The sequence below is a fragment of the Siphateles boraxobius genome, unplaced genomic scaffold, assembly GCF_051911475.1.
Source record: "Siphateles boraxobius isolate OS27281-9 unplaced genomic scaffold, OSU_SipBor_1 29, whole genome shotgun sequence".
Classification (NCBI taxonomy): domain Eukaryota; kingdom Metazoa; phylum Chordata; class Actinopteri; order Cypriniformes; family Leuciscidae; genus Siphateles; species Siphateles boraxobius.
Genome location: NW_027508908.1, coordinates 6,685,568 through 6,712,654, shown reverse-complemented (window position 1 = coordinate 6,712,654; position 27,087 = coordinate 6,685,568). Strand labels below are relative to the sequence as shown.

Genomic DNA, 27,087 nt, shown 5'->3' with positions numbered 1-27,087 from the left:
TTCAAAGATAATAAATGCAAAACATCAAATGCTCTAGGACAAAGAGGAAAAAGTTTACCCGACAAGAAATGCGTGAGGCTGAGAGTCTCGCAACTCTCAGCCTCACGGGCCGATCTCAGATACAGAAAAAGGCCCAGAGCTCTCGCTGCGTTTCATTATATACCCAGACCTCATTTCAAATCTAAACATCATCCACAGTGGAAATTTACCTGTAAGTCACCATTTGCTAGCAGTGGAAAATTAGCATTCAGTCAAATGTTCAGAAGGTGTTAACTCAAAGACACACCGTCCAGTGTGGAAGATGTTTCTAAACTTCCTAAGAACTTTATTACCTTTTGGTTTACTTCTTTGGGAATGAGACATTTGTACCAGTCGCACCGAGACATTTCAAATAATACCAAACATGTATAAAACTTGATGATAATCATTCACATTAAACCATTTAGATTCTTGTGTGAGTTTGGGAGATCTCTGCCAGGATGAAGAATGGGGGAGAGAAATGTAGATTAGGATGAGGGAGGTGAGACCTTCGTCTCAATAGTCCACGAGGGGGAGTTCAAATGTTAATTTCCTTTGTTTTCTTAGAGAGTAGCCCTCTCTTAAAGTCCTTCCAGTTTTTCCAGTCTTACAATGGTCTGACCAAGTGTGTTGGTGTCAGCTAAAATGCCACTTAGAATGACTTATTGATCTTAAAAGCAGTCGATAATCAAAACTATAACCAAACCAACATGATTACCGCAATCCAGAACAAACCAAATAAGACTTGGAAGTGAAACCGACACAACTGAGCGAACACAGGGAAGGGTAGCCGACAACATGTGTGACTGGTGATTCAAAGGTCTCCTGACATTGTGCACGTTTTAGAGGGCGAGAGAGCATGTGTGTACAAGTGTGTACAAGTGTGTACATTTGAGCACTGTAACGCACCCCTGTTTCTGTCATTGCTTTGGGAAACACAGATAAGGCGTTTTTCTACGCAGTCCTCCATCTCAGTTCTTCCTGGCAAAGTAATAAATTATGTATTCAACAAAATGTTTGTACAAAAGCCCATCACAGACTCCCTCCCATCTCATACGAGCTCTGTTTCAGAGCGGGGTGGGAAAGCTTTGATAACAACCAGAAACCGAATTAACATTCATTGATGCAGTTATACAGAATGAATTCCGATAAACCCGAGACAGTTGATTCAATTTCCGGACACAAAAATGTTATTTAATTCAGCATAAAGAGATGACAGAGGTTTGTAACATATCATGTAACAGAAGAACCGCACGCATACACACACTCACACACAGATCACACTTAACGTAAGAGATTAGGCTGTCTAGCAATCCAGTGCAACACTATTGAGGTATACGGGCTGCCTTCTTACGTCAAATCTCTGGGTACATGCAACACACATAATGAAATTATCAGAGGGAAACATCTTGATATTTACCTCTAACTAAGCTCATTTCATACTTAGACATTTAGCCAGCATTTCTGTCTTGGCTTCCGTGCAAGCATACGTTCCCAAATACACACCTCGCACACACTCCAGTCTCTAAGGTATATCTGTCATATGGCACTGTGAGCGCGATTCCATTAAGCAGTGTTTATGAACTCCTGCCTCTGAGCTGTAACCTTTACTGAAGTCCTCTCTCCTCATAATGACGCCTAAATAACAGCCAGCAGCAGTTTGCTCTGATTTCAACTGAGGCATAGATGCCAAAATCAAGCTTCCCACAGTATTAAATTAGATTTTTGTGAGAATTTTTCAGCTATCATTTTGTTTACCGAGAATTTCACAGGGTACGTTTATACACACTACATCGGTAAATTCCCTGTCATATTTGACCATCTACTATCTAGGTGACAGTACAACCTCTAAATCTCTGTGAACAAGATTTTTCTTTTAGAAAATTACACTCACTTCTGGGCTATAATTTGATTTGCCATTAGGTTAATGAATATTATGTGACAACTGCTGGTGTCATCTGAATCAGCAGATTTCTCAGTTTCATTTGATGTACATTACCATTCAAAACTTTGGGGTCAGTATTTTTTTTAAGAAATTGATACTTTTCAGCAAGGATGCATTACATTTATCAAAAAGCCTGGTAAATGATTATAAAAATCTATTTCAATTCAAATAAATGCTGTTCTTTTAAACTTTATATTCATTTTTTAAAAAATCCTAGTAAAAATGCCTCCCCGTTTCCACAAAAATATTAAGCAGAACAACTGTTTTCAACATCGATAATAATAAAAAATGTTTCTTGAGCACCAAATCAACATATTAAAATGATTTCTGAAGGAAATTACAATTTTACTTTAGCCACCATAGGAATGTTACTTTTTCAAATACTGTAAAATAGAAAACAGTTAATTTAAATTGAAATAATATTTCACAATATTACTGTACTTAATTTTTTATCAAATAAATGCAGCCTTGGTGAGCATAAGAGACTTCTTTCAAAAACATACGTCTTACCGACCTTAAAGATAGTGTATAACATTTATTCAACATTTTACCTAAATATTAAAAAACATAGAAAATAGGCCATTAGCCCATTTTTTATGTGTTCAATAATAATTTAATCTTTTTTAAATTTAAATGCTTAAAATAAATGGTTTAAAATCAAAAATCTAAACAATGTCTGTTTTGTAATGGTGTTACAATCCACTCCAACTACTGTTGTACCACAGTTATGAATTTACACAGTTGTCAATTTTAAAACAACTTTAAATGATCGCAAATAAATTCAGGTAAATATGACATACGTTTGAGTTAGAAAGTGTTCTCTCCCATGTCATGAAAACATGCAGCACTACAAACACAATGCTAATAGCAGATGCACACACAGATGCACAAAAACACCCAAATGAACAGACATGTTCACACACACACATACATACATATACATACATACACACATACATGCATACATACATACACACTTACATGCATACATACATACACACACACACACACACACACACACACACACACACACACACGCACACGCAAGCACGCACACACACACACACACACACACACACACACACACACATACATACACACATACATTCATGCATGCACATATACATACAGTACATACATGCATACATACATACATACATGCATGCACACATACATACATACATACATACATGCATGCATGAACATATACATACAGTACATACATGCATACATACATACATACATACATGCACACATACATACATACATACATGCATGCATGCACACATACATACATACATACTCACACACACACACACACACACACACACACACACACACACACACACACACACACACACACACACACACACACACACACACACACACACACACACACACACACATACATACATACATGCATGCATACAAGCACAAACACAACTCAGCCCTAAACTGAACTTACGTTACCCACAACTTCACACACCTATACAAACACACAGGATGTGTGAGATTCTACGTGGAAAGTTTTCTTGGCCAACAGATGGGGAGGAAAAACAGCACTACTAGTGTACGCCAAATACTGTAAATGTTATGAATGGCTGCAACCATAACATCTGTATCAGACCGTACACACTCTGACAGACACGAGCACAGTGATGAGCAGGTTTTCGGGTGAGAGATCACTTCCTCCCCTGAGGGCTTGGTGATGGCCTGCTTCTGTTTTGACCAATCACACGCGAGCATTGGCTCACCCCCCCTGCCCATTGGTCATGGGTAATTAATTACCAAGCTGTTCCTTGTTTAGGCCAAATGAATATCAGCACATGGTTACCATGAAACAATGAGCCCCATCCCAAATCACTCAATCGTCCACTCCTCGGTGCTTTGTAACACACCATGTAGCATTCGCTAATGGACACCAAAGGGAGGAGGAAGTAGTTTGAGATACGAACATGAGCTGTGATATGGTGTAGTACTTTACTAGGGCACAGATCGTATTCTAAATCACTTGGACTTCCACTACCGGTATTCAACCACTATGAGCAGGTCACTTTTTCCTAGTTTAAAACATCATTTGCAAAGGTCAAACATTTTCAGGGGACAGATGCTCAATGAACATTTTCTGTTATTAACAGTTTGTTGAGTTGGCATGATTCCTCTTTATTCGATGCATGATTAGAAACCCTCAAAATGATTAGAATCTTACAAAATCACTATAGCCTATGTTTTATGACCATTCATGTCTTTATATAATGCTGCACATAACCTTATATAACTGAAGATGAAGAGTGTGAAATTAAACATTCCTTGCACTTTGTATTTTTTTATGATCAGAAAACTAGCTTTGCATATCGCTAGGCGATTAGCTTGCTAGCTTATACAATTGCTACATTTTGTACATATGTTTTGATTAATCCGGCATAACAGATTACAACTGCCTGAGGTTCTAGGTGGACTCAACTGAACACCTGACCGATACACACACTTTGTATACATATATATATATATATGAAAGTATACTTTTATTAAATGTGAATGTTTGCAATCTTTCCAGATCTTTCCTATATCCTGAGATGTGACATGAATGGCAGATTAAGGCCAGTGAAGAATAAGTCAATTTCACACTTTTAAAAGGCCTCCACATGCAAAAAAAAGAAAAGAAAAGTAAAATGCGATTTATATGACATTTGGGGGGGGGGGGGGGGGGGGGGGAATCATTCACAATGAACGTCTACTATTGAACTGCCGTCAATTTGTGCCCCAAGATGGCACAGTTACGGCATCTACCAGCAGGAGTTAACTGGACCATACTAACCAGCCAAACCTTCACCCCTTGGCATAAAGATCATTATTAGCTATTAAAACGTGTTTGATTGAGTTTTATAGTAAAATCTAGAGGGCGGTAAATGTCCAGGAATAGGATTGAGCATCCCTGCAGTAAAAGCAGACACCAAGAAAATGCAGACCAAACGTTTCTTAGGTGACAGCTAATCTGATATATCCAGTATTTCACACTTAAAAAAAAAAAAAAAAAGAACAGCAAAGCAAAATATGGAATTGAACTGCAGTGTCTGGTATAATGGTATTTTGACTGTTGTCTGCCGTACATATCCGCTTACTCGCAACTTTCTCGACCATATCCTCTATTCCAAAGAAGCAGAATGTCATTAAACGACATAAAGAATGACATAATGAAATTACACCATTAAATATGCATATCACTCATCTCAGAGACTTATGACACTGTGCATGACTGGACAAGAGCTCATTAAGTCACTGTAACTATATTCGTAATGAAGGCATGTGCTGTGATTAAGGCTAAGCTTTAACCAGCATAGTGAACGAGGGACGAGAGCCAAATTCACTCCTATGGTGGTGGAGGTGTGAATTACAACAGGTGCACATTAATAAACTGGCAATTGATCCCCATGAGGGGGAGGGGGGTCAAAACACACACACACATGCACACTCAGCCGTAACTTGCCTGTTAGCAAACTGACCTGTGCCATAAGGTATTCCTTTTGACCTGATTACACAGATGAGCCCTGTGTTAAAGGTGCCCATTACACATACACACATTGGAACCAAATCCCGTTAATTTGTTAGTCAATACTGTTAAAGCCGATGAGAAAAGACCAGTGTAGGAAAATGACCTCCGTGTCATGTCAATCCATCTCTCCTGCTGCCACAAACACTTTCAAACGTTTGTGCACTTCAGCAGACAACAGTTTGAACTCAGTACCCTGCTTTTACTTTTCAGTTTTATATGACCGTTTACTGCTGTACAGTAAAGTGTGTAGAAGTAAAGAGCTCTTTTTCTTTATATGTCTGTTTTTTCTTCATTTTATTGGAAGGTTTGTGCATTTACCTATTAGAGCTGCACGATTCTGGATCAATTGAGAATCAAATTTTTTTTTTGTTTCAAACTGAGATCACGATTTTCCCTTGATTCTGTACAACTAAACAAAATAACATGTCATTTACTAGAGGTTCTGACAAAATGTTAACTTCTGCAGTCTATTTAAAATGTTTAAATCGGTTTGAATGAGTGATTAAATGACTCACTCATAAATACTTCACTTGTTTCATTACTGGATGAATCAGCGTTTTTGAACAAATCTTTTGAATAAATGATCCAATGACAGACATAGTTTTTAACAGTCACTTGGATGCAATTGATAAAAAAATATATATATGTTTATACGACTTGTTTATATACGATCTATGAACTTTTATCCCAGTACTTCTGTGATAATTTGAACATTTGTATCACAGAAATTACTGATACTGTGTGGTTGAAAAGATTGTTTGAGACACTGTTTCATATCTATACATGACAACTGCTTTCTCTGGCTCAGAGACAGGGCGAACAAAGATTAGATTGTTCGATGTGTTAGTACTTGTCAAGTGTTTAATAGACACAGCCGAATCGCTGTCGTTTAAGAATAAGATTGTACCAGTGTTTGAATCGAGAATATGATCTTTAACGATTATGCAGCTATTAATGCCTATTACACCTACTTTCTTTGCAAAGTTTGTCCTAGTTTAAAAAAAAAAATCTCATTTATATTTAATAATTATTAATAATTTGAAACCAAACAAAAATCAAATAAGAATCCTGTAAACGAAAAAAATCCTACTAGAATGTAAGTCCTAATCGTAAATGTTGTCCTATTAAGACAAGTGGAATCATATTGGAATCAAATTCCTTACATATTATTGTAGAAAATCTTAAATTATTTTTTTTTTACAAAAAATAAAATAAATTAAATGTATTTATAAAGTATTATTCATTATTATCATTTATATTATATTATATTATATTAAACCGTTTAAAAAATCAAAAGAACACCAATGTCTAGGCTTTATAACACACTGTCCTGTTTTTGTGACTAGAAAGTACACAACATTCTAGCTCTCTATATTGACTCCTTCACAGCAAAGCTACAAAACAAATGAGCACCAACAAACCCACACTACACATTCCCCTAACATGTTTCATCATCCATCCCTGAGAGACTTTTATTGACTATCATCTTTGTTGTTTGAAAACTAACATTTATAAGTCAAATTTCCCCAGTTTTCAGGATGATAGATTAAGGCTTGTTGTTTTCTAAGTTGGTACACAGAGACACAAGTTCAATGTAGAGCAGCACATTGTCAGACAATTTGTGTACACAAGCAAGGTGTCTACCGCCTAAGTATCATTATTTCTGAAACAACGGCTGACACAAAATCAGATTTGCACCATCTCTGTGTAGCAGTTATATCATTGAAAGTCTAGAATGCCCTCGTGTCCCTATGTTCCGTTGCCATGCCAACAGAGGCTCCGTTACCACACCAACAGAATCTCTGAGTGATGCTTCACTCTGAAAGACATTCCACACTGTCCTCATCCCTCTGGTCCCTGTCAATCAGTGTCAAGCTTGATTGACAGCTGCTTCGACCCCCCTGACGTGGGTAAAAAACGCTGTCACCTCACGTTAATCATCAGCGGCACATCTTAAGAGGGCGATACATCATCAGACGTTTTCAGATCGACTAACGACTTTCCTGTTTTCCCAGGATTGAGTCTAACGGCTATCAGGAGCGCCTGTAGAGCAGCTTGAGAAAAGAGAGCAAGAGAGTAAAAGGCAGCTCGACCCTCTCCGTCTGTTTCTCACCCTATTTTCTTACCCTCTATCTCTTTCTCAGTATTAATCGCTCTTGCTCTATCTTTCATTAACCCACTTAGCTGCAATGTCTGACCCAGACCACAGGCACATTACTCAAACTGGATCGAAGGCAGCACGACCAAGTGCGAATGCCTGCATGAAAACAAGACAATGGCAAGCTGAGTACCAGAAACGCACACATTCATTAAGACAACAGAAAATTAGAGCCCTGAAAGAAAAAAATAGACATGTCATTTAGGCCTTCGAGTAAGTGGGAGAAGAAGTTAAATGGCGATGAGAGAGAAAGCGAAAGAGAGCATGTCAACTATTCAAGCTATTCAGAATACTATATTACCATACTACTTTTGATATTGTTGCAGCACATAGTTTGTAGGCTATTACGGCTGGGACTGGGTATTGACACAAATTTCACAATTCAATTATTTCGATTCACAAGCTTGCGATTCGATTCAATTCCGATTTTGATTTAATTTGATTTGATATCAGTTCATTTGGATGTACTGTACACGAGGTACAACATGGCAAATTTTCTCAAGGGAAAGAATATCTCTCAAATGCTGTAAACTAGGAACCCTTCCAGTAAATCATAATACCATTTCAATTTACATGATGGATTTATTCAAACATGCATGAAATTTTAAAGAACATGTGAAGTAAAAATATGAATATGAAATCTAGTGCATATATTTAGCAAAATGTTACTCTCTATAGTTAATTTAACTATCTAGCTAACTATCGAGTTATGTGCACTGAATGTACAGTGGCACTAAGTCACACTGTGTACAAACTGTTTCATTGACGTCTTTTCTTGATTGAAACACTTTTTGAACGTTTACATGAGACATGATATTGACACAATTTGAAAGCTGAGAGTTTGTTTCATATAAAAAGTAACAAAGCACAAAACTTATTGCGATTTATTGAATCAGAGGAGCACTACAAATATGTTTTCATTCATCAACTGAAAACATCATAGACTAAAAGAATGGATGTGTGTAGAATAGAATAGATATCAGTTCATCAAAATGAGAAGTGATGAATGAACTTAAAATTAGCTATGATTTTTGACTCTTTTATGACTCATTATTTAAGTGAACTGCCAAATTGTGTAACATTTTTCACAAATCTGATTTCGAAAAAACAATAAAACAAGGTATCCAAGGATTGGCTGGTTAGCATGGTCCATTTAGACCCTTGGTAGATGTCCTAACTACACCATTCGGTGGGCAAAAAAAAAGCATCTTTCTTCATTGATAGTTATTCAATGATGGTGAAGACTACATTTATTTGATCAAAAATACAGTGAAAACAGTAATAATATTAAATATTATTGCAATTTAAAATAACACTTATCTATTAATATATTATTTATTCCTGTGATGTCAAAGATGAATTTTCAGCATCATTACTCCAGTCTTCGGTGTGACATGATCTTTCAGAAATAATTCTAATATGATGATTTGCTGCTGAAAAATATTTATTATCAATGCAATGTTGAAAACAGTTGAGCTCCTTAATGTTTTCATAGAAACCATGATATATTTTTTTCAGGATTCTTTGATTAATAAAAAATCTTCAAACGAACTAATTTGATTTGAAATAGACATTTTTAACAATGTCCATTTCTAAAAGTCTCTACTGACACTTTTTAAAAATAAAAACATAAACAATGCATCCTTTAATGCACACACAGACCAGCCACTGAAAATTGAGACCCACACAGCAGTTCACTGGATTTACAGAAATCTTTAGTGTTTTCTCAACATTGCAACATTGCATATCTAATCAACTCCTGGCAAACACATTCATTATTATTTGAATTATCACTCAGTGTGTCCTTCAAAACACATTAAAATGTACAAATTCACATCATTTCATATTTACATGCATGCATATGCATGGATTCCCCAAACTTTTTTGTCAGCTGAACCTCTTTGACTATATTAACTTGAAGTACCACTGAGAATGTATAATACAATTGGTTACACTTTAGTTTTGGGTCCAATTCTCACTATTAGTATGCCTATTACTAGGATATTGGCTGTTTATTAATACTTATAAAGCACATACTAATGCCTTATTTTGCATGACCATATTCTACATCCCTTAATCCTACCCAATACCCAAACTTAACAACTACCATACTAACTATTAATAAGCAGTAATTAGGAGTTTACTGAGGTAAAAGTCCTAGTTAATATTGAAAATTGGGCCCTAATTTAAAGTGTGGCGCTGAAATTAAATCAATAATAATAATAATCAATAATAACATTAAGTTCATACCTCTGATGTCGGTTAATTTTCACATGACATACAGATAAACAAATGAAATATTTCATCTTTTAAGAAAGTGTTTTATTTTGATACACTCATGAACCCTCTGCAGTTCCCTGGGAAACCCTGACGTATTGTAATTAGAATAGATTGTCTCTCTCTTTTTATTTTTATATCAATATGGCACAAGATTATTCTATTCACATCAATGTGATAAACGAGTTAGGCCAAAAGTAATCAAAAGGTAGTCAGATTACATTACCTTAAATGTATAACTACATTTTTTTCATGTAATTTAGAATCAGTAACTAGTAGTTAGCTAGTATAGCCAGAGATAGCGAGGATAAACATAAGAGAAGAAAGGTTTATCCCTTACCTTGAACATTGCCAGCCCAACTCCCATTCTCTCTCCTCAACTCCTGCATGATGATGTGAGCTGGGTCTTGTCTCTTCCTCTCATAGCCCTGGATGGAGGAGTGACTGACCGTTGAAGTAGTTTGAGGGATTGGTAAGAAAAAGTAGGACTGGTGTAGAGACCGTGGATGAAAGTGTTGGTCCCTACTGTAAATCCAGGCTGGATGACTGAGCACAGGCAATTGTATATCAAATCAAAACTATTAAGAAAAGTCACTCAAGAAAAGTAAGAATGATGCCTGGCTCACAAATGAAGACAAAATCAAAGACAAGTAAAATCTTTAAATGCTTGAGCTATGCGAATGATGTTCAGTCACTCAAGAAAAGTCCAAAGTCTAATATCAAACCTAAGAAATGTACGTAAAATTTGAAATGAACCAGGACAAAGTCAGGCCTACAAAATGTGATATAAAATGAAAAAGGTGAAAAGAAGAAGATAAAATGTTTTTAAGAGTTCATTTTCATCTGTTAACAAGTCCACAAGTTCTGGAGTTGCTTGACGCCCAGCAGAGTCCAGTAGTGAGAGGGCCGGAGAAGCGACGTCTTGTCTTAAATTCTCATTGGTTCAAGTATCCATGAACGTCCTTCGCTGGGTCCTTCTCATGACACTATTGGAAGGGAAAAGAAGAGAACAGTATCTTAAGAACAGGTTTTCTGGCTCATGATGTTGAATAAAGATCAAACTTGATGATGATTTTGGAAAATTGAGTGACATTTTTCTTTTTTTCCCTTTTGTTATTTCTTTCAATTGATCTAATATACAGTGCTCAATACTTATTGGTTAACTGATATGTAAAAAGATACACTTTAGTCAACTTCGAGCCATAGAAAGGACGGGCATGTTTCACAAACACACACAGTAACACACTTACAAATGCATACAAATACTTATGTGTGACATTTTTACCGTGTTACTTACCAGTCTAACGGTCCTGTGGGATTTCATCATTATTATTTGGGTAATGTTTACAAAAATGTGATACACAAGACAAGAGGGCAAGTGCAAGCATTCAAAAATGTAAGACAAGATGGTAGCCTTCCACTGATTTGTCCATTTCGCCCAATAATAGGCAAGTGAGATGCTTTTTTTCCCCTTTTTGATTTGTTTGTTTTTCAAACAGTCCATATATAAGAAAAAAATGTGAGGGAGATGATGAATTTGAGATGTCTAAAGGATGTCTAATAAAATTAATAAAAAGCTGAAACTGAACTTTGAGATTTTAAACTAGTCACTGAGAGGAAAGCATAAGCATAGAAATAAAATATCAACATGAATGGAAAAAGGAGATGTTCAGATTTCCTTCCATCTTAAGTTGTGAAACAACGTCACTTCTTGGATCACCATCCCTTTCTCAGATTACTTTTAAATGAAAAAAAAACAAGTAAAAATAAAAACAACCCTGTTTGACTTCTGTTTGTAATATTTAGAGGTAAATATATAATATATTACAAACAACAAAATCAAAATAATAGTCAGGAATATCAATCAGTCAATCAAAAAAAGCAGTTCTGAATTAAAATGTACAAAATGATCATTCAAGGAGGATTGGGGTATAAATAACTTACAGGGTGGAGTGAGAATTTGCATTCTCTATTGAGATTACAGTCATACTCTGGTCATGCACGACACCTAATAACAGGGACCCTAAATGAATAGAGAAAATCAAGAAGAGGTGATAAGAAAAGAAGTGGAGGTGACAGCCTGTCCAAAAGGTGTTTGATGAACGGATAAAATGAGAGAAAAAGATGGCGAGTGACAGCAGAAAATTAAACACTCAATAACATGAAGGACTGACCATAACAGCGCAAATGGACTCGGGCTCAAAGGCAGGTGAAACGACTGCTGTACTGAACCCTAATCAATCTTTTGAGCAAATGGCAATTTATTGTTTACAATTCAGGTTTCATTTTTCAACAGCTCATCAGGAGGCTGTCGTCAACACAAATCACAAGTTCAAAATGTGTCCAAGAAGCACAAATTAAGTCACGCTAACCTCACCCATCTCTGTCATAGAATGGAAGCAGAACCTCATCTCAGAGATGTGTCTGCAATGATTTCTCAAAGAAAATAGAAGACACTGATGCTTGCACTGGACACTGGAGATGAATGGAGGATGTTTTTAGACCGGGTAGCCCAAGACCAGATGTGTGTGAGTGTTTTAAGTGTGTGTATGTGTGAGAGTGTGTGTTACAAAAGAAATAATGGTAGGAAACAAATGTCTTTCTGTTCATAAGTGAGAGTGGAAGATGGACAGAGTTGGAGAGGAGTAAAAAATGGGCATGGAGAAGTGAGATTTCATTTTTGACACCTGGCTGTCCATTAGTTTAATGCATGTGTGCATGTGTGTGTCGATGTGTGTTTTATGTACATGTAAAAAAAGAACACACAAGTACACACACACAGACAAACAGACCGGACAGACACTAAACGAGCCGTTAAACCTACCTAGAAGAATATTAAAGCATCCAGGGAAAAAAAGAGTGATACGTGAGGGTAGATGGTGGAGGACTCTTTAAAAGAACTCTTTAAAAAAAGAGATAAAGAAAAAGAAGAATTTAAAAAAACTGATAAGGTGATGTGGAGATGTTTTTTTGAGTCTCTTTCGCAATTCTAACCAACTTTCATTCAGGGAGCGTCACACTTTTGAGATGAAGGGAGGGATGGAAGGAAGAGGGGATGATGGAAAGGAGGGACAGGTGAAGGAACGAAGGGGGACATAAATAGTCAAAAATTTGTGAAAGCGTAAAAAAAAACTTGCCCCTTCTTTCTCTTCTCGCCTGTCTCGTCATAAATAGACAAAATTATACACCATATAGATGGAGAAATAGATCAGGAGGCAAATGATGGAGAGAGCGAACAAATGAAAAGATGATGTGCCTCCCAGCACCACGATGAGAAAGAAGAAGAAAACAAAACGAAAGAAAAAAACAAATACTCCAGTGGCTTCCGTTTTCCTTCCTTTCTTTTAAACAGGAAAGGCAGTCAGTTTGCTCCTACTATCCAGTTGTTGCTTTAGTTCATATTTTTCTTTTACTTTCCCTCTTTTTTCCTCTTTTTCTCTCCCTTTATTTTGGCTTCTGAAGGAGTCCTCCGTTTGCAGTAAGTAATAGCCCTTTTCCACAGACAGCGACTGAGGCAGAACAGTAGGAAGAGGTGTAACGGTTGCGATGTCTGCCCAAGAATTCCACACAACGAGACTGCGCTCTCTCTCTCTCTCTCTCTCTCTCTCTCTCTCTCTCTCTCTCTCTCTCTCTCTCTCTCTCTCTCTCTCTCTCTCTCTCTCTCTCTCTCTCTCTCTCTCCTCCCTTACGGACAGAACACTGTTGAGTAGGAGTGAGGCAGAAGAAGTAGAATGAGAGGGGTCCCTCTACAGGATTACTGCACAACTGAGAGAGAGGGAGAAACAGATGAAAAGCTAAGAATGTCTTCTCTATTCCCGTTCAAAGTAATAGAAATTATTAGTAAAATTAGTCAGTATAAATAAGCAAAACATTTATTAAATACACAACATGGTTTATTTTGCAAAGCATGACATTAGATGATACTAATAATAATAATGATGGTACCAATAAAAGTTTGAAACAAATTTACTAATATATATAAAACATTTTTAATGCACTACAGTTAAAAAGTTTGGGGTTGGTGAGATTTTTTTTATTGTTTTTAATGTCTCTTCTCACCAAGACTGCATTTATTTGATCAAAAACACAGTAATACTGTGAAATAACGTTTTTCTATTGTAATTTTTTTTGTAATTTATTCCTGTAATCAAAGCTGAATTTTCAGCATCATTACTCCAGTCTTAAGTGTCACATGATCCTTCAGAAATCAGTCTAATATGCTGATTTTCACCTCAAGAAACATTTCTTATTAATTATCATCCATGTTGAAAACAGTTGTTCTACTTAATATTTTTGTTGAAACGGCGATACATTTTTTTCAGGATTCTTTGATGAACAAAGTTTAAATGAACAGCATTTATTTGAAGTAGAAATCTTTTGGAACATTACAAACATCTTTACTCTCATTTTTGATCAATTTAATGCATCCTTGCTGAATGAAAGTAAAAAAACTCAAACTTTGGTAAAGTTTTGCATATATACATATATATATTGTCAGGGATACACCACACTCGTTCCGCATCCCCTGAATACTAATCATCTGCACCTGTCATCATCACCTGCCAGCAATCTACACTCATTCACCCACAGCTTAAATTCACCACCAGTTCCCTCAGTTCTCTGTCTGGTCTCGTCTATACGCCATCGACTTCCTGACTCACTGCATTAAAGACGATCTCCAAGTCTGCATCTAAACCTACCTGCTTCGTCACCTACCTGCTATCCTGAGTTTCCCGTTCCGCTGATTCTGGTCCATCTGTCTGCAATCCAGTCTGCCATCTTCTGCTCAGATCACCGCCACTTCATCCTGTGACAGATAAGAGACCCGGTTACATACAATCTTCCTGTTTCACTTCTATTTATACCATCATCACTTCAACTCACCTGCCGTGACGGTTCCTGAGTGCGTTTAATAAAACCTGTCGAACTTTACCTGTTTGTGTCCTTCTGATTTATGACAGAAGACCAGACCAACATCACGAACCCACCGTTCACGGCGAAGAGGAAGTTTCACCCCCGGTCACTAGGGGTGTGAACCTACACTGGTCATCGATTCAGTTCAATTCGATATCGCGATACATCGCGGTGCACTGCATCTGCAATTTAAATTTTTACTCCAAAAGTGATGAGTGCGTGCGCGCGCCCGTGTTCGCTTGTTCGGGAAGTCGCACTGACAGAAACAGTGACATTCCAGTTTAAGTTTCAAGGGAGTAAAGCCTGTTTATGCCATTTAGTAAATGAAATCGTGTCAAATCAATTTTGTTGTAAAGAAATGTTCATTTAAAAGCAGCGCTCATTCATCAGTGTATAATGTTACCATAGAGATGCGCGCATCAACCGTTGCCGAGCCCGCTGTTGAAAGTAACGATCATCCATTTATAATCACGCGTAACAACACAGAATAATTGTAATTTGACCATCGGGTTCGGATACTTAAATCAGCTCTATGTGTGCGTGACATGAGCGCGCACAGTGCGTGTCATCTCCAGGTCGTGCTTACCAGGTTGTTCATTAGAGCCGAAATGTGCCCAGAATAGATGTAGGCTTTTAAAGTATTCGGAGCATTTTTAATTACTCGCACTTGCGTCTCGCCTCCTCTGCCATTGTATGCTACCGCGACAAAGCACACACGCGACAAATGACGTCAGAAAAGCGTCAGTATAACCGGTTATGGTCTATTACTGAACCGATACCGAATCGTCCTCGTCTGCATCGCGATGCATCGTAGAAACGATTAATTTCGACACCCCTACCGGTCACTGTCGCTGACGTCTTACGAGACATTCAGCGCACTATTCCACCACCACCCGCCATCTGTCCTTCTACATCTGCCTCTGTCAGTCCCATGGCCCGACCAGCGCCCTACTCAGGCGAGGAGGGGGAGTCCAGCGGTTTTCTCTTGCAGTGCGAGCTGTACATGGAGAAGCATGCTTCACAGTTCCCTACGGAAAGAACTAAGGTTGTTTTTATCATCTCACTCCTCACTGGACGAGCCCTTCTTTGGGACGCGAATGGTACTGTCACTCAATCCCTCGTTAACTTTGTTGGCCATTTCCGTGAAGTGTTTTCACAAGCCTCAAACTCTCTCTCTGTTCACGATCAGTTATTTCGTTTATGTCAAGGACAAACTTCTGTGTCAACTTATGCATTGCAGTTTTGCACCCTGCGGCTTCCAGCGGATGGAATGAGTCGGCACTTATCACCGCTTTTCGTCAAGACTTAAACCATGAGATTCGTTTACAGCTCGCCATCTACGATGACGTCATCGGTCTCGAAAGCCTTATCCAACGCTCTATCCGTGTAGACCAACGTCGCACCGCCTGCCAGCTCAATAGCCCTGCACTGCCTCCTCCTCGCCCTTCATTCTCTGCCAGCCCTTTAGCACCAGAGCCCATGGATCTTACCTCCACTCATTTATCAGCAACCGAACGACAACGCCGTGTACATAACAATCTCGTGGTAAGATCTACCCGCTGTCCATCCCGTAACAGAAGGCCATGGAGGAGTACATTCCAGCTTCTTTTTTGTCGGCAAGAAGGACGGAGGCTTGCGCCCCTGTATCGACTACTGAACCCTCAATAACTCCACAGTCAAGTTCCGGTATCCCCTTCCTCTGGTCCCAGCCGCCATGGAACAACTACGTGGTGCTCAGATATTCATGAAGTTGGACCTGCGTACTGCCTACAATCTGGTACGAATTCGGAAGGGAGACGAAGGGAAAACGGCATTCATCCCCCTTGCTGGCCACTACGAATATAAGGTTATGCCCTTCGGATTGTCCAACACTCCCGCCGTCTTCCTGGGATTAATGAATGAGATCTTCCGAGACTTCCTTCAACGGTTTGTCATCATTTACATCGACGATATCCTTATATATTCTTCCAGTTTATCCGAGCACCACCACCATGTCAAGCAAGTCCTCCAACGTCTGTGCGAGCATCAACTCTTCATGGAGTTAGAAAAATGTGAGTTTCATCAAGAGACTATCCAGTTCCTGGGCTATGTGATCTCTCCTCGTGGAATCACCATGGACCAGAGGAAAGTAGAGGCTGTCTCCAACTGGCCATTACCCGCCAACATTAAGGAACTTCAACGCTTCCTGGGCTTTGCAAACTTCTATCGAAGATTCATCAAAGGACTCAGTCAAATCAGCGCACCCATCACCTCTCTGTTGGGTAAAGGGGCCAAGTCTCTGTCCTGGACCACCGAAGCCACCAATGCTTTTGAGAAGCTCAAGGCATCCTTCAGCTCCGCTCCTACCCTCGTCCATCCTAATCCAGATCTTCCATTCCTTGTTGAGGTAGACGCCTCAACCACCGGGGTAGGAGCAGTCCTTTCACAGCGGCAGAGGAAGCCTCCCAGACTCCATCCATGTGCCTTCTTCTCCAAGAAACTGTCACCGGCGGAGCAGAATTATGATATCGGCAACTGGGAACTTCTGGCTATTAAACTTGCCCTGAAAGAATGGAGACACTGGCTGGAGGGAGCTAAACACCGCTTTGATGTCATCACTGATCACCACAATCTGGAATACCTTCGAGATGCTGTAGTGTTACAAATTTATTAAATGTTTAATTGAGGTTCCAATACAATAGTATATAAACAGAGACAGTTTCGTATACTGAATCTAGCATTTAAGTTTATGATGGTGATGATATTTGCTGTGAAACAGTTTTCCAGCAAGAGAGTCCGGCAAATCCTGTTTTCTGTATCTGTCAGATTACTGCTCTCTGTCGAGCCTGCTTATCCTGTTTCTCTCTATTGTAATTAAATGAATCAGATTACTGAAACTCTTGGTGGCTCTTGGGAGCCTTTGTCTCAGCGGGAGAGTCCTGCCATTCCTGTTCTCTAGTCTGATTGGATTGGAATTGGTAACACTCTCAGTATAGGGCAGGTTCCTAAACCTGTACACATCATTTACATGCTTTGTTCATCACAATGTTAAGCCCTGCCCCTAAATGTATATAAATTACAGGGGAACATTTCCCTTAGTTAGACTCAAGACGAGCTTGGAAGACTACAGCGACGCACAGCTCGTGTTCTCAATAAAGAAACCATCTTAAAATACAAACCCGAGTCTCCTGGTCTTCGCTTCTGAGTTTTCTATACTTTAGAAGAAAAAAGTTCACAACAGTTTTTGGTGGCGTGACCCGGATAGAACTACTCACTTAAATCCAGATTGAAACTTCAAGCTCAACAAAGAATGAACTTTTCCAGACTGAATCTTGAAACTTCATGCTCAACAAAGATCTCAACAAAGAATGAACTTTTCTGACTGAGTTTCCAGACGGAATCTTTCCGTACAACAATAATAATACATTTTATTTGTTTGGCGCCTTTCTGGACACTCAAGGTCACCTTACAGAGTGGTACATTAGAACAAACTAAAAACCAGCTATATTAACAACTAGCATAAAAATATGATAAAATACATCATACATAAATCATACATAAGTCATCATACATATGAAGTATTGTAACCACGTTGAAGTCAACCACGTCCGGCGTGCAGATCTTGATGTGAGTGTTACTTTTCAAAAATCTGACATTGACAATGTTCTTGATCCGGTAGATTCGGCTTGGCTCTATGATGGGTAAGTTCCGGAGCAAAACCCACTTCTCTCTGCTTGGGGTCGACGCAGAGTCGGCTGGCACTACCCAGCGAGTAGGCAAGGTGTATTTGTAGAGAGTCAGCTGCCGTGGTGATGGCGGAAGCCAGCACGGTTTGCACAAGGCTTAAGGGTATCAGGTGCGGTGGAATTCTACCCATGGCTAGGCTGTCAATGGAGGAGTTCACCTCCAGCAGCGTGTCTGTCATCAGGGCTGTTACCAGCTGAGTTTGAGCAAAGTCATTCTGGAAGACAGTAAACAGCTGTTTCATGGAGTTCACTGTCTGGGTCAGCAGAACGCTGTGAGTGTTGAAAATTACCACAATTCCCTTTAGTGTCTTGTTGATGGTCTGCAGGGATGCACTCTGTGTTGTGAGTTGCTCTTTTATCTGTGGAATCTCGGTCTGAATTTCTGCTGCATGCCGCCTCACGTGGCTAGGTTCACTGTATTCACACTGGACATACAAGTGTTAAACAGAGTGGCGGTGGCTCCGGGCAAAGCTCCCCGGAACTGTTTGGAGCGGTGGTTGTGTCCACCTAAATCCGCTTGTGTGATAGTCATTTTCTCAAGTTCGTTGAGCATGTGCTCGACATCGGCCTCAGCGTGAGTGAGGGCGTCTTCTGTCCATCGGCCACTACCCAGCTGTATTGTGTTCTGTAGGCGTTGCGAGGATCAGGTGGAACAAAGACTTTCTGAGTGCGGGTCCGGCAGAAAAGGAGTCCTGGTTGTTCCCTTAGGACGATGCCTGATGCCGTACCTGGTGAGATGTACGATTGCGGCTGCCCTCTGGTTGGCTGGAGGCACAGCAGCATCCTGGTAAAAGTGAAAGGGAGAGAGAAAGAGAAAGGGAGGAAAAATTACAGCGAGTGTCGTCCTTGGTTGGCTAGGACAGTCTTTCCGCTTTTGAGGACGCCGGTATGCCACTTGGTTCGGTGTCTTGCAAGTGTCTCTGGTGCTGCGGTGTGCAGCACATGGTGCGTCATGGGCATACATTGGCATGACCCCCCTTTTGCACTGTGGCACCACAAGCTGTGGCGCAGTAATGGCATCAGGTGCAGAACGCTGAATGTTGTCTTGTGCACGCAGCATGTGCCGGTTGACGTCGGTTGTCTGGGGCATTGGTTGTCGGTGGGTGCAGACGGCGTTCGTGGGTGGTTTTAGGGGTATGAGAGGTGGTTTCTCATAGTGTCGATTGTTTGTCATAGTCTTTGGTAGCTGGAAGGTTAAGGTCAGGTTAAGCAGGGGCTCTGTGACATTTTGTCGCACTTGTGGTGAGAGACTAATGCATGACCCTAAAAGTTCAGAACCAAGGTTAAATGGGTTCGCTAGGAATGTAGCATAAAGCTATGCGTTTCACGTGTAGCTAGCTAGTGAAGTGTGTCTTGTATCCTTATCTTAGCTGTGGATGTTAGGAGGCTAAGACTTATGTTGGTTCCGATAGTATTTCCTGGAAAGGGCCTAGCCGAGATTAAATAAATGACTTAAGATGGTTCTTATGACTAAATTATTTCTCTGGACTTTTGTAGTGGTTCACTACGGCTTGACGAAGTGAATGATAGGGGGAAAAAGGACAGCTTTCCTATTCAAATTATGCTTATTATCAATCCTCAGGACTATAGTTATGCCCTAGTAATCGTTGAAATTACTTGTGTTGCAGGGTCATAAAAATGAGTGCACTTGTTGAAAATAAACAAAATCACAAATAAAGGTGTCTCTGTTTCCTTTCTGGGCCCTATGGGAAATGGAACCACATTCCAACAAGAGAGGAAATGGAATTGAATCATATAGATGACCGAAAAGACAAGGTAATAGCTGACTGCTATTATTATTAAAGTAAAAATAAAAATAAAATGTAGGTGAGTGGTCAAAACAGCGGGAATGATCTGAATGTGAGAATAGTCAGTAGCACTAGTGACTAAGCTTTGAATTTGCTTGGACCAACACTCCATGGTGGGTTACAGCGGTTGCGTGTTCACGACCACTCTGTGTGTCCCTTCAAAGGTTTAGTCAACATGCAGATGAAAATTCTCATTACTATACAGATTCTTCTCTATATACACATTTTACATGTACTTAAGCTTAAGTTTAATTGGCGATTTAGCCTACAGTGCTCAGCATGGACTATGACTAAACTAGTGAAGGTGCACTTTAGCTGAGCAGAATTGAAAGTACGGAAAGTGAAGAATTACAAACACTAACTGGGGTTAAAGAAAGTATTCTAGAATACTTTGGGCTGTATAAACAGCAGCTGTAATTAAGGCTTCAAGTAAATGATGCTAACTGCTAACCGTAGAAGTTATTATTTAGCTTAGCCTAAGCTGGATGGATGTTAGGTTAGGTTAGCCTAGCCTAAGCTAGATGGATGCTAGGTTAGGTTAGCTTAGCCTAAGCTGGATGGATGGATGCTAGGTTAGGTTAGCTTAGCCTAAGCTGGATGGACGCTAGGTTAGGTTAGCTTAGCCACCTAGGCTGGTTTGTTTACAAAGTGACATCACGAGTTAGCACTTCCTGTGACAAGTCGTTGTCATGGGAACCAGAGCATGTCAGAACAATTCGACAGTACCTGAAGAATGTCTGCACCTTTTAAATGAGTTATGCATGTTTAAATGGGTTATAAGGGGGCGCCTATACTTTAAAGTCTTTCGTGAACTAAGTAAAATGCGACTGTGATTTAGCATTTGCTAGTTTTACTCATGTAACTCTTCTCTTTACTTTACACAACTTATTCTATTTGTTTACCGAGTAAGGAAATAGATTTGCTGTAAGTCAAAGGTTGTCTAAGCATCTATAGTTACGTCCCTCTCATGCACAAATGCTGGTTTTTCCGCGAGTAAACAGTTTTGATCGCTAGGTAGCTCTCTGCTTGTAGCTAGAATTTAGTTGAATTACATCAATCTAACAATAATTTACATTGTACATTGTTTACATTGTAGCAAGGGGAGCATCACCCAGGTCTACATATATATAACTCTGTCCTGAGCTTTCTATGTCAGGAACAGGTTTAGCAATACTGCAATTTGGGTTTCTTTAACCAAAGCCAAATAGATATCGGTACAGTTTACAGGCTGCTGATATGAGATTTCTTTGTCAAACAGACTTACGCTTTACTGCTGAACTTACTGATATTAGTTGGAAATCTAAGACTCTTTCACTTACAGTAGGGATGTCAATTTCAGCTATTATTTTATCTGCATTTAGACAACCCAGCAACCAGTGATCAAAATGCGTATCGCATGTTGTGTTCCGTTTGGATCGCACTGAGCACATGCACACCTGTAGGTTAAAAGTAGTTTAAAACTCAGGTGGTTTACCCTATGGCGCAAAGGATGACGTATGCCTTATTGGGAACTAGTGTTTCCTGTAACCCTTTATTGTCATGGAAACTAATGTTTAGCAGTGTCATTTCAACCAGCATGTAGCAAATGTTTGTTTCGAAAAAGTTGTGCATAGTGTGTTGCCAGGTGAGGCTTACACGTCCATTCAAGATTTTCTTTAAATCAGTTAAATTCTAAATTGTGTAATGCAGGGTCTTGCTTCTCTTCGAGCACACATTTTCATCTACTTTAAAAGTTTTATGTTTTATGCTGACCAGGGACCCTTTTACAGAGTCTTGCATTGTGTTCATTCTGTGTGCCTTCTGGTTTTGCAGTTCGGAATCAATGGGATCTTAGGGACTCTTTCTGAGGAGGCCTTCTGTGTTAGAGGCCTTCTGTATCAGTTCACGCATCGTTGAGCAGCATTTCTTGGTCTTTGGCGAGCTGGAAGATGCAGGGTAGCGAACTTGAATCTTGACTTGGTGCTGAGGCTGTGTACCCATGGATGGCTGCTGGAGTTCCTGGGAACTCTGTGACCTTGGAGTCTGGCTGTGTTGTAGTTCTCGTGACCTCTGTGACCGGCCAGTCTGGCTTCGGTGACCTGTGTGACTGGAGGGGTTCTTGAACTTGGGCCCAGACTGTCAGGTGAATGGGAACTACCTGTTCGAGCCGGATGTTGTTCTGGCTGTACGACTGCACGTTCAGCTGTCACGTTTGGGGTATAAGAGTTCGATCTTTGCTCTTAGCTTTAGCGCCGAGTCTTTCAAAGGGCTGAGCTGACATTAAAGTGAGGTCTGCGCCGGTGTCTACCAGGGCTTCCAGGCTCACCTCATTTTCCAAAGTGAAGGCTAGGTAGAGTTTCCGGGCCACCCCCCTTTTCGATCAGGTTCCCCAGGAGTCTTAGCGTAGGGGCTGGTGTGGTGATCGATGGGCGGTTAGGGCCGGTCTCATGTGGTTTGCTGCGGAGGCAGGTAGCCAAAACATGGGAACTTGTGCTGTCTTGCTCAGGCTGGGCAGCTGTCAGCTGTGGTGGCTGGGTGATGCTGTCATTTTGTGATGTGACAGTTAGCTCTGTGCTCTGAGGCTGACGAGCACTGTTCTGGTTGCCTGGTTCAGGTCTTACGCTTAGACATAGGATGTCTGTCTCGTCCCTCTTGTCTCCTTTGGAAAGTCTTTTGTGAAGAAGCTCTTTCAGCGACTTCAGGGTCTCAGCTGTCTCAGATGTGGCGGCACTGTTTTTTTTTCTGATGTGGGTTCAGACTTGTGCTTACCAGTGGCATGTCGAGAGGGGTTCCGCTCTGGGCTGTCTGGGCTTGATGGTCTGGTCGATGGGGCTCGGCTCTTTCTGGGCCATTGGTCGGTTTCCCATGTGGCTCCACCTTTTGGGTGGTCGGGTGGTTGTTGCAGGTCCCAGAATCTGTCAAAGCGCTCTCTCTGGTTCAAGTTCAAGTTCAAGTTCAAGTTCAAGTTGAGGTTTATTGTCATTCCACTACATGTGGGAACATACAGTGGGACGAAATGTCGTGCCTCACAGGACCACGGTGCTACATAAGTACAAACATACAAAAATGTAACAGACATAAACATTGTTTGTCAAGCAACTAGTTGGGGAACAGTACAGTAGTGCATGAAAATGTACATAAATATAATAATAGCTGAGTCTATTTTTATACACGCAGCAGTGTGTGTAAAGTGTCTAGTGCATAGTTTGTAAAGTGTCTTAGTATGTTTCAGGAGGTAGGGGTTTGCATAGGGTTTCAGAGGGTGTAGTTTGAGTTCAGGGCCCTCACGGCCTGGGGGAAAAAGCTGTTGAGCAATCTGGCGGAGCGGGCTCTGATACTCCGAAACCGTCTTCCTGATGGCAGGAGCTGGAAGAGACTGTGGGAGGGATGGGTGGAGTCCTTAAAGATACTGTTGGTTTTGCTGGAGCATCGTGTAAGGAAAATGTACAGGATGGAAGGGAGAGGGGCACCGATGATCTTTGCAGCCGTGTTCACTGTCCGCTGGAGGGTCTTATGGTCAGCAGCACTGCAGTTTCGGTACCAAACAGTGATGCAGCTAGTCAGCACACTCTCAATGGTGCCCCTGTAGAATGTGGTGAGAATAGGTGGAGGGAGGCTTGCTCTTTTCAGCCGGCGGAGAAACTGTAGGCGCTGTTGTGCCTTTTTGGAGAGTGACATGGTGTTGGTGGTCCAGGTGAGATCCTCTGTGATATGCACCCCCAGAAATTTAGTGCTGCTGACTCTCTCCACAGTCGAGCTGTCGATGGTCAATGGGGGGTGGTCAACCGAGTTTCTCCTGAAGTCTATCACGACCTCCTTTGTCTTTCCTATATTGAGGGACAGATTGTTAGTGCCACACCATTCAGCCAGCTGTGCCACTTCCTCTCTGTAGGGCGTTTCATCATTGTTGCTGATGAGACCTACCACTGTTGTGTCATCAGCAAACTTGATGATGTGGTTGGAGCTGAACTTGGCAGTACAGTCGTGGGTCAGCAGTATGAAGAGCAGCGGGCTGAGCACACAGCCTTGTGGGGCACCTGTGCTAAGTGTGGTAGTGCTCGAGGTGTTGTGGCCGACACGGACTGACTGAGGTCTTCCGGTAAGAAAGTCCAGGATCCAATTACAAAGGGAATTGTTGAGGCCCAGCAGGTTTAGTTTATTTATGAGCTGTTGTGGAATAATTGTGTTGAATGCCGAGCTGAAGTCAATGAACAGCATTCTAACATAGGAGTCTTTATTTTCTAGGTGGGTTAGAGCCAGGTAGAGGGTGAAGGAAATTGCATCGTCCGTAGAGCGGTTGGGACGGTATGCAAACTGAAGCGGGTCGAGTGTGTTGGAGAGGCAGGCTTTGATATTGTGCATGACTAACCTCTCAAAGCACTTCATTATGATTGAAGTCAGTGCTATGGGACGGTAGTCATTTAGGCAGAACACAGGTGATTTCTTTGGTACCGGAATGATTGTTGTGGATTTGAGACATGTGGGGACGACTGCCTGGTGCAGCGAGGTGTTAAAGATATCTGTAAGCACATCTGTCAGCTGTGCAGCACAGTCTCTCAGAACACGGCCAGGTATGTTGTCGGGACCTGCAGCCTTGCGTGGGTTAATCCTAGATAAGGACTTCCTTACGTCGGCTGGAGACAGACAGAGCGCCCGGTCGTTGGGTGGTATGGGCAGTCTTTGTGCAGGTATGTCATTCTGCATGTCAAACCGTGAATAAAAGTGGTTGAGTGTCTGGTGTCTTGGACGAGCACCATCGCAGTAGTGCTGCCCTCTGTTGGCCTGGAAAGGTCTTGACTCTCTGTAATCAGGGCTATGGTGTTGTGGGGCGCCCTCTAGAGGCAGCTCTGAATAGGGCTCAGAGACAGAGTAGATTGTGGGGTTTTTCAAAGTCTTTTTGGACACAGTCTTTTGCTTGGTGTAAGCTTCTTTTAGCTGTTGAGTAGTCATGCTATGTGGTCAGGCCAGGATGTCTAGGTGATGACTCACTGTGGGGTGCAGATTTCGGAGAGACAAAGTTCTGAAGTTGAAATCATCCTCCATGCCGGACTGATTGAGGTCCATGGCTGTGATTAGTATTTCGTCTGATTCTGGATCAGAGAATTCTTTAGTGAAGGCCTACCGCAGCGGCTGGTAGTCCGACTTGACTGTCTCTGGTTGACGGTCGAGGAAGCTGCGCGCATGACGACTGGACGTGATTCTGAGCAGGTACAATCTGTCCCAAGCGGTGACGTTGGTAACAGTTTGTAAGTGAAAGTCAATGTCCTGCGGGTGGCGTGCACGTTGTGGCCTCCTGCAGGGTTCGGAGTGAACATAGGGATGTTTCTGGCCAGCTTATTAAGTCTTTTGGGAGCCATGCCGTGGTTAGTGGCAGGGGCTCTCCTGGAAAGGCTCTTCCCCCCGCGCTGCTGACGGGGGTTCTTGTGGGCTGGCTGGTGATGTTTTGAACAGTGGGCTTTCAACCCCCTGTAGAGCTCTGGGTTCTTGGCTGAAAGGTGCGGACCGGTCAGGGGAAACTTGTGGTGTGCGTTTCCCCTTTTCCGGTCATGCTGCAGTTTATAAGAGTGTTGCAACTCTGTGTGAACGTTGTCAAGTTCGTGTGTGAGATCTTGTCTCTGCTGAACGAGCTTGTAGATGGTAGCACGGGCCTCTTGCGAGTTTCTTTCGCAGGCCGTGGCTTTCGAGTCTCTTTAAGTTCAGTCTCTGCTCTTTGCAAGGGGCTTCACTTTTGTCGGAGTTTCTCGTTGAGCTCCTCTCTGGTTCTTTTCTCTGACTGCACTCTTTGGTCTATGTGCAGATGAAGATCAGATAGGGCAGTTTGAAGTCTTTCCATTTCCTTCTGTAGCTCGGGGTCGTTGTCATCCTCGGCTTGCATCCTTAGCGTTGCAACTTCGTGCTCCAGGGCGATGCTGCTCTTTTCGTGGAGACGTGCTTGTGCGATGAGCTGGCAAGTGAGGTTGACGTGTCTGACCGGTCTTTGTCGTGGGAGCTTTGGCTTGGTTTGTGCGCCATCAGCTTGTCCACGTCTGCGATGCTCTTGGCTCGGGGCTCTGAGTCACTGGCGACCTTGGTCAGGAATGGAGGTGTCATGAATCTCAGCCATGTCTCCAGGTTGTCCCAGCGGGTTGTGGGACTGTAGGACCGGAACATACTGATTTCACTGTGGGCGAGAGGAACACAACACACACAGAGAGACCAATGCAAGTTCGTTCTACGTTTAACAAGCTATAATACGGGCTATGCCGTGTATGAAAATTTTGGTTAACTGATGCCGACAGTTAAATCATTTGGTGGGACAATTTGGGTAGGTCAGCATGGGCCTGAATAAAGATTTTTAACGGGGCGGTAGCTTAGAGGTCACCTGTTGATGCTAATGGCTTGGTTGTCAAACTATTATTCAGCGTTCCTTGTTGTCTCAGATAGGTTCTGTCTCTAGGTGAACTGAAAGGAACAGAGCACAACAGAAAAGAGCAATGGCAAGATAGCAAAGTTTGAAGTAACATGCAACCATCCAAGATGGAAAGGTCTGTAATGAAATGGCGTTAATAGTACACAGGAAGTGTTACAGGGGAAGAGGAGGCCTAAGCCTGCGGTTTGTGGCTCGGAGAGGAGGAGGGAGTCAAACACTTCAATGACCGGGGGAATCTCTAGATTCTGTGCTCAATACTAAGTGATGGATTTAATACCTTTTCTAGTTTCCCTGGGGTGAA

At 41.3% G+C, this 27,087-nt stretch overlaps 1 protein-coding gene across 2 annotated transcripts in view; it reads right to left on the bottom strand.

Moving 5' to 3' along the window:
- Positions 1 to 27,087, bottom strand: part of grin2bb (glutamate receptor, ionotropic, N-methyl D-aspartate 2B, genome duplicate b) — a 170,602-nt gene that overhangs the window by 101,941 nt on the left and 41,574 nt on the right. The window contains exon 1 of one of the 2 annotated variants that reach the window (XM_077246369.1): positions 10,292 to 10,926. The exons of the other annotated variant lie outside the window; for it this stretch is intronic. Within the exon in view, the coding sequence (XP_077102484.1) occupies positions 10,292 to 10,318 (27 nt within the window). The 5' untranslated portion in view covers positions 10,319 to 10,926. Of the gene's footprint in view, positions 1 to 10,291; positions 10,927 to 27,087 lie in introns of those variants that run through there. 2 annotated transcript variants of the gene reach the window in all.